This window comes from Phoxinus phoxinus (assembly GCF_949152265.1).
Source record: "Phoxinus phoxinus genome assembly, chromosome: 16".
NCBI classification, from domain to species: Eukaryota; Metazoa; Chordata; class Actinopteri; order Cypriniformes; family Leuciscidae; genus Phoxinus; species Phoxinus phoxinus.
This window is the reverse complement of record NC_136891.1, coordinates 1,142,805-1,151,697: the sequence shown is the minus strand read 5'-3', so window position 1 is coordinate 1,151,697 and position 8,893 is coordinate 1,142,805. Positions and strand designations below refer to the sequence as shown.

At 38.1% G+C, this 8,893-nt stretch overlaps 1 protein-coding gene across 1 annotated transcript in view; it reads right to left on the bottom strand.

Moving 5' to 3' along the window:
• Nucleotides 1-756: 756 nt before the first annotated feature.
• The window catches only part of LOC307012631 (MAM domain-containing glycosylphosphatidylinositol anchor protein 2), a 111,302-nt gene continuing 103,165 nt past the window's right edge, over nucleotides 757-8,893 (bottom strand). The window contains exon 12 of the mRNA XM_079639515.1: nucleotides 757-910. Coding sequence (XP_079495641.1) covers nucleotides 819-910 — 92 coding nt within the window. The 3' untranslated portion in view covers nucleotides 757-818. The remainder of the gene's footprint in view (nucleotides 911-8,893) is intronic.

The following is an 8,893-nucleotide window of genomic DNA, read 5'->3' as shown; positions in this document are numbered from 1 at the left end:
ATGTCTAGTTTATTTAATTTTTTTACAGTAAACTTACAGTACAATACGTAAAGTGACATTTTGTTACAGTATTATGAATCTCCATGTCAACATTTTGGGCGTGTTGAGAAATAAATGAGTTTCTTCAGTCTGCAACATTGGTCTTGTGTAGTGTTTGGTGAATTTACATTATATTTGTACTTTGTTGATGTTGAAGTAGAAATGCTAAAAGTGTTTTAGGTTTATCACAGCAGAGTGTAACTCGTGCAAACAGAGTATAGTAATGTGAAACGTGTGTGTTTCATATGGTAACAAAGTGTGGTTTTTAAACAGAAGTGTATAGTTTTTACAAGTGTGTTTAATTATGCAAAGGATCTGTAGTGTTTTGCTAATTGGGTGTGTGGTTCTGCTAATTGTGTGTAGTGTTTTGAAAACACGGGCCCTGTTTTGAAAATCGTGCTTAAACAATCCCAAAAAACTGTAGATTTTTTTTATATCACAATTTCCACTTTTCAAGTCATAATTATAACTTATGTCATAATTACGATTTTTTTATGTTATCCTTTTTGGCTTTTGTCATAATTTTGACTTAGTATGTCGTAATTTAAACTTTTTATCTCATAAATATGACTGTATGTTTTTGTTTTTTCTTATGTGGCTTCCATAGCAATGAGATTATTAGCACGACTGAAGACATAACCGTGTTATCAGGACGAGTGTGACGTCGTCTATTAAGGGCCCTCGGCTGGCGGTCCTCACACACTCCTCCGGCCTCACACACTCCTCTGGCCTCTCACACTCCTCTGACCTCACACACTCCTCCACACACTCCTCTGGCCTCACACACTCCTCCTCCCGTGTGTGTGGATGGATCGGCTCTGATGTGGGATTAGGCTGGAGTTCATCATGACCGCAGGACACAAGCTAATCTCTGTGGAGAAAAGAGTTGCAGAAACCAGCCTCTTCACTGAAAACATCACGCGGACCCACTCACACACACATCTGGTCATTTCTCCCCCTAAATTACATTCAGCGTTTGGTTCAAACCTCACATTTTAATTTAAAATGTATAAAAAATATTTCTTTTGGCTAAGAGAAATTCACTCATACAAAGTACAAAGACGATTTAAAGACAAATCAGTGTGGTTTCTCTAGACATAAGCTACAATGTCACTCAATATAGGTCAATAAAATAATTTTGGTGAACTGATAATCTCTTCTAGTTATAGCACGAATTAAACATGAATGAACATCAGAACTGCAAAAAGAAATCAACACCATTTGTCAAGTTCAAGACCACATACTAAGTTCAAGACCACATACTATTCATATGTATTAATCATGTTGATAACAACAATGTTGATATTTGTAAATAATTTTTTTTATATATTAATCATGTCAATTTCCTGCACCTGTCATAGACGTCCAAATGACGTCCAAAAAATGACCCATTTCAAAGGTCAAATGTCAATATGACGTCCAAGTTGGGTCATGGTTGGACGTCCAAATTGTGGACCTAGTTTGGACGTTGAATAGATGTCCAGAATTGGTCATGGACCGACGGACCCAATATAGACATGATCTGCACGTCTATCCGACATCCAGTGTGTAGTGGGCTAATGCATCGGTGCAACACTCCCTGGTTTACATAAAAGCAGCTGACTTCTGAAAACTTCCTATTATTACTATTATACTATTTACTTTTATTTTGCTGTTGTGTTTTTGTTATGACTTTTAATAGCTTGCTTTGTGATGTTCTATCACCGCAGTTTCGGTAACGTAATCATACGAATCATAAATGTGTCTTGAGCATCAGATCCTCATATTATACTGATTTCTGGAGGATCATGTGACACTGAAGACTGGAGTAATGATGATAAATTCAGCTTTGATCACAGGAATAAATTACACTTTACTGTATATTCACATAGACAACTGATGATTTACATTATAATAATATTTCACAATATTACTGTTTTTTATCTTTAATCAAATAAATGCAGCTTTGGTGAGCAGAAAATATTTATTTTAAAAACATTAAAATCTTACAGATCCAAAACGTTTGGCTGCCAATGTGTGTATTATGAAAAGCTTTATCTTTAAATTAATAATATATTCACTAAAAGTGAATTTTCCATTGGCTGGAGATAAAGTCAGTCAGCGTGAACATTAATAATCTCCATGGCCGTTTATAATGTGCTTGAATAATTACGACAGGCCACTATGAATATCATTTTAATTGCATGACCTATTAAGATGCTGGACTGTTTTAATTATGCATGTCCAGTGGAGTCGCTCATAAAGCCGGAGAGCAACATCTGCACTCCAGTTAATGCCGATTCATTATTGTAGAACCAGTTGTAATTGTTACACTGACTCTAAAAATGAGGAAGTTCATGTTTATACCGCCAGTTTTTCCCGTCGATGTAGTTTTACTTTTTTTTTCAAGTAATTTTCTCTCATGAATACGTAACCAAGTTTAGTGTTTTGTTGGTCCCTCATATTTAAAATATATATTTTGATGGGTTTATTCGAAACTCAGAGTCATTAAAAACAAATATACGGACATCATTTATACATACAGTACACAGCAAAAACTCCAGTGTTAAATGAACTCTCCTGGGAGTTTATAGCTCCAGACTAAAGAGTGTTAAAGTGTTAAAATATGAGTGTTAAATTAACACTCAAGAGTGTTAAAGTTAATGAGCTAATTAAGTGATTAATTGAATGATGGTTGATCATTATTGAAGACACCTGATGTTAACAAGCAGAATCACCGAAGTAGAAAATCAATTTTTGTTAAGACACAGTATGTTATGGTGATCAGTGTTTGCTTTAGTTGGACTCTTGACCCTTTAATTATTAACTTTAGATTTTGTTTGGCTCTTGTATCTGAGTTATAACTCTCAGATGAACAAAGAGATAAGCTGATCAGGTGGTGTTGGTTATGTTTTGACATAATCATAATTTTACCTAATCTCTGAATTAGTTATTGTTAACAGCATCACTGTGATCCCACAGAATAAGATCCAGAATTTTCTAAACAATTTAAAGGATTTCTTCAAAGTTGTTCTGATAAAACAAAATCTTTCTTATAGGCACACACAGACATCAATAATCAGTGTATGAATCTCAACAATGGTGACAAACCGAATATTCAATTAGGGAAAGGAAATTATGAAAACAATTCAGATCATAATTTATTCATACCACAATGCATGATGGGAGTCATGAATAAGTTTTGATTGGTGGCACCCATGATGTTTGTCGGCGCCGATAGCCTTGTGGGCAAGTGCGTCGACGTGTTGCTCCGTTGCGCTTCGTGCGTCCCGAGTTCGAATCCTGGCTCGTGGACCTTTCCCGATCCCATCCCCCCTCTCTCTCTCCAATCTCGCTTCCTGTCTAGATACTGTGAGAGTGTGTTATGTGCATGCATGTGAGAGAGAGTGAGTGTGTGTGTGTGTGTGTGTGTGTGTGTGTGTGTGAGAGAGCACACTATTTGTTTAATAGATGAATAACTAACTAATAACTTACTTATTACTAATCATTTATTAACAATAATAACTAATAATGTGATATATATGAAAAAATATGATCAATAAAAACTACTTATTGATCATATTCTCTACACAGGAAGTAGCTCTACAAGAACAATCCTTATTTTACTAAACTTAACAAAACTTATTTTTTTTCATGCAACACAACAAACTAATGCAAATTTCCCCCGAATTCAACTTAAAAATTTGAGTTCAGCGGTTGCCGTAGATTTTAGGTAAAATCAGATTGACATTTCAACTAAAAAAAAAAAAAAAAAAATCTTGCATATAGTTGAATATTGTAAAAAAAAAGAAGTTTAAAATTAGTTAAATTATTTTGTAGAGTTAAAGCAATGAAGAATTGAGATTGATATATGCCATATTTTGACATGATATCGATCACAACATTTTTACAGTGTATGGTCAGTAATGGATAATTATGGTAAGTCCCTGAGTTTAATGAAAGCTGAATTGTTCATCTCTGTTAACTATTCCTCACGCAAACCTGCAAGAAGCTCGTCCAATTTACATGGAAATCTGAGACTCTAGTTCTAGTTCTACGTCTACCCCTCTCTCTCTCTCTCTCTCTCTCTCTCTCTCTCTCTCTCTCTCTCTCTCTCTCTCTCTCTCTCTCTCTCTCTCTCTCTCTCTCTCTCTTTATGTCTCTCTCTCTCCCCCCCTCTCTCTCTCTCTCTCTCTCTCTCTCTCTCTCTCTCTCTCTCTCTCTCTCTAAATCAGGAGATCCGGCGGCTTCATAATTAGATTTGCTTGGGCACATTCACTCTAATCTATTTATGCATTTCCCCTTTTCAAGCCTCATTGAGATTCCATCGCCTCATATTTGCAAGTCGGCTGTCAGAACCGGCCTTCCTTCTCCTCGCGGTTTAAAGCTCATTTCCCGAGCGGAGATGCACAGCGATTGTTTCGACCGGGAACTTCAGGGACTTTCCACACGGATAAGAACACGCAAACCCAAATCCTGTGTGTTTAAAGAAAAAAAAAGTCAATATAAATGAAGCTCAATCGTCAGCGTTTGTGGCGTAATGCTGATTAGCATCATTTGCATTCACTTATTCTCATTTATTTGTGTATTATCAAATATCACACACTAATGCGGCTCAGCTGGTGAAGTTAATCTACTTTATCATCCGCATTCCTTAACATGCACAATATATTCAGTAGGCTGCGGAAATTACATCTGGATATCAACTTGAGCTGTTCGGTTTCTATTTCTCTTCTGTTCTTTTGTTTTTAAGTGACGGATCTCATTGGTGTTTCTCAAAATCTTGACGTTTTGAAGAAGTCTGGAGGATTTATAATGGTTTATAATGGACAGCAACATAGTGTCGGCCCACATCCGGTACATGTGGATTCAACGTGGGCCAGATGTGGGCCAGACGTGGGTCAGATGTGGGCCAGACGTGGGCCAGACGTGGGTCAGATGTGGGCCAGACGTGGGTCAGATGTGGGCCAGACGTGGGTCAGATGTGGTCCAGACGTGGACCAGATGTGGGCCAGACGTGGGTCAGACGTGGGTCAGACGTGGGTCAGATGTGGGCCAGATGTGGGCCAGACGCGTGTCAGACGTGGGCCATATGTGGGTCAGATGTGGGCCAGACGTGGGCCAGATGTGAGTCAGACGTGGGTCAGATGTGGGCCAGATGTGGGTCAGATGTGGGCCAGACGTGGGTCAAACGTGGGCCAGATGTGGGTCAGATGTGGGTAAGATGGTGGTCAGACGTGGGCCAGATGTGGGCAAGATGTGGGTCAGACGTGGGCCAGATGTGGGCCAGACGTGGGTCAGACGTGGGCCAGACGTGGATCAGACGTGGGTCAGACGTCCAGACGTGGGCCAGACGTGGGTCAGATGTGGGCCAGACGTGGGTCAGACGTCCTGACGTGGGTCAGATGTGGGCCAGACGTGGGTCAGACGTGGGCCAGACGTGGGCCAGACGTGGGTCAGATGTGGGCCAGACGCGGGTTGACACTTTACACAAAAACTCTATTTAACTCTATTTAACTACACAACTCTCTTCATGAAGTTGTCACTTTCAAAAAACAAAGAATAACTGAGCTCACCGACTATAATAACCTACAAAATATGTTCAAAGAATGTTTTGCAAACGTTCCCATTAAGCTATGAACACTTTATTTCTGAATGTCTCAAAACATCCAGTTCTGTCAGAACCACTATCGTCAAATGCGATCGACAATTAGCATACAGTTTGGATTGGCGGTCTGGTTCTGTTCTGGTTAGCCTAGCATGGATAAGAGCAATAACCCTCCTCAGGGTGAACAGAACAGAACAGAACCAACATGAATGCATGCAGATCTGTGACCCTGGACCACAAAACCAGTCGCATGGGTCAATTATCTGCAATTGAGATGTATGCATCATCTGAAATCTGAATAAATCATCTCTCCATTGATGTGTGGTTTGTTAGGATAGGACAATATTTGGTCGAGACACAACTATTGAAAATCTGGAATCTGAGGAGCAAAAAAATGTAAACATTGAGAAAATCTGCTTTAAAGTTGTGCATTTATGTTCACGATTGTGCTGCATTCACTCACAAAAATACATGTTTTATATATTTACGGTAGGACATTTACTAGTAAATATCTTCATGGAACATGATCTTAATATCCTCATGATTTTTGGCATAAAAGAAAAATGGATAATTTTGACCCATACGCTGTATAGTTGCTATTGCCACTGATATATCCGTGCGGCTCCAGACTGGGTTTGTGGTCCAGGGTCACGTATGATTAATTAATTTTAATATACAACATAATTGGAGAATTGTAGTCTGATTCGAGGGGAGTGAGAACGCCAGATCCGGACTGAGACAGGAGGAGCTGGGGAGGAAGGAGGTCATCCGCTCCTGAGATACACGACAGCTGCTGATAGTGTTGTCAAAAGACCCGGTACTTTTAAAATTAAATGGTTACGGTAGCAGCTTTTCTTAAGTACCGGTAGTACCGAAGTATTGGGTTAATCCGGTTCTTGACGCGCTGTCCGAACGGTGCAAACTGCGCTCTCCATGATGACGAGGAAGTATCATCAAATAATGAATTGATCTCTAGCCCTTGCATTAGCTTTACTACTAGATATATTCATTGAGATGAGAAATAAAAAGCCGCCCTGTACAGCGATGATCAGCTGTTCGGCCGAGCTTTCCATGTTGTTACGGAAAGGCCGCTGGTTTTTGTCACATGACCTGTTGAGATGCATTGAAGTGCATCTCACTGAATTTATTGTATCTAGTTTAAAAGGCCTTTTAAATATGAACGCAGTTTTGGATTAAATAAAAGGACAGTCAAGTCAAATAAAACACGTTTTATCTCCTGTTTAGTTGGTAACACTACAATAAGATAACATTCATTAACATTACTTAATGCCTTATCTAACATCAACACATTGAGTGAACAATATATTTTTACAACATTAATGTATGTTTGTGAATGTTATTTAATACAAACACTTGATTGTTCATGAACAGTTAAAACTTTTGATTTTAAAAATGTATTAGTAGGCTAGATTTTTAAATGACCCCAAGGAGAATAATTGCTTCAGTGTATATAACTATTGTTAGGTCATTTTATCTAATGTTATCTAACAAATGGATATACACTTTAATATATGCAAATTTAATCTAAATTAGCTTTGGTACCGAAATTGGTACCGAGAACCGTGGATTTTCACAGGTATCGGCACCGAATACTGAAATTTTGGTACCGTGACAACACTAGAGCTGATAATACTGACCAGATTATATATGAACACATTAGGCGCGTTTCCATTACAGATTTGCGCAAAACTTTTGCGTTTTTTTCTAAATATCGACAAAAACTATTAAGAAATGACAGCGTTTCCATTAACCGATGTTATGCGACTAAAACTTGAATTCCTCTCGCGATAATCCTTCCAAAATCACAGCGACGGATGTTGTATGTTTATGTAAATCCCAGTCGCCGCACTGGCCATTATTATTAATGTGTGTTCTCCATCATTAATGTCGAGGACAGACTCTTATCCTGAGAGTGTTTCTGTGTTTCTCACTCAGTTCTGCTTCCAGGTCGTGATTGTGGCGTTTCTTTGAGGTTTAGAATCCAGTATTCCTGTAATTATTCTGTCTTTTATGAGTTTAATAAAGAACTCGGTCTCGTCTTCTGTCCGAACACACGCGTCCTCTACGTCAGGAGACTGGACATGCGCAAACACTGTTTCCAGTGCAGATTTGAGAAATATTCCTTTTACTAATTGCCTGAAAAACCTCCTCATGCGAGAATAAAAACTCTTTTGCGATAAATGGGATTTTTTGCAAAATTGACGTGTTTTCAATTCGAACAGCCGAACAACATCTCACTGAGAGATCATTTACTGACACATCACACTCACATCTCACACTACTGGCGCACAGTTATGACTTTGATTTACTCAGTTTTAGAGCAAAACATGTTTAAGAAAATATATATTTCATATAAAAAATAAAAATAGTATTTTTGCACATTTTTCATAACAATAAACGTCAAATTCTGTAACTGTTTCCTCTTCATCAATAATCTGCAAGTGTGGTGTGTGTAAAGAGATCAAACTTCAGTCTGTCGCTCTAAAGCGTTCAAGATTTACCAGTTTAAGCTGGACATTTATCTTCAGGTCTACACTCAAAAATTATTAATACAGTGTAAATATAATTTAGTAAATCCCCTAAAAATACAATATATTAAATAAAAAATATTATCGAACTAAAATATAGTACATTAATTTCATTGTAATAAAAAAAGTAAAGTGAAGGTCACCATGTTTATTCAAAAGCATTGAGAGAATCTTCCCAGAACGTTCCATGGATTTTACTGGGATTTACAGCCATAAAGTGAAAAATATAAATATAATGATATGAACAGAACAAGCGTGACTCTCAGAGCTGAAAACAATCAGTTTTCAAACAATCAAAAACAAAAACTATCATTTCCATTCAGAGCTGAAAAACAATCAATCTGAATGGAACTGGTGTTTCACATTTGCTGAAACGGAAGTTGTTAAAGTGTGTGTGTTTCAAGTGTGTGTGAGTGTTTCAAGTGTGTGTGAGTGTTTCAAGTGTGTGTGAGTGTTTCAAGTGTGTGTGAGTGTTTTATCCTTCATCTCATCAGGATCCTCACACGATCACAGAAATGCAATCGTGTGATCAAGGAATTGAATTAGTGTTTGGCAGGAGAGTTCAGAGAGAGACTGATGTCTGCTAATTACCCTGAGTCGCTTCCATCGCTCGTTACATGTGTGTGTGTGTGTGTGTGTGTGTGTGTGTGTGTGTGTGTGTGTGTGTGTGTGTGTGTGTGTGTGTGTGTGTGCTTCTGAAGACTCAATAGTGTCAGCA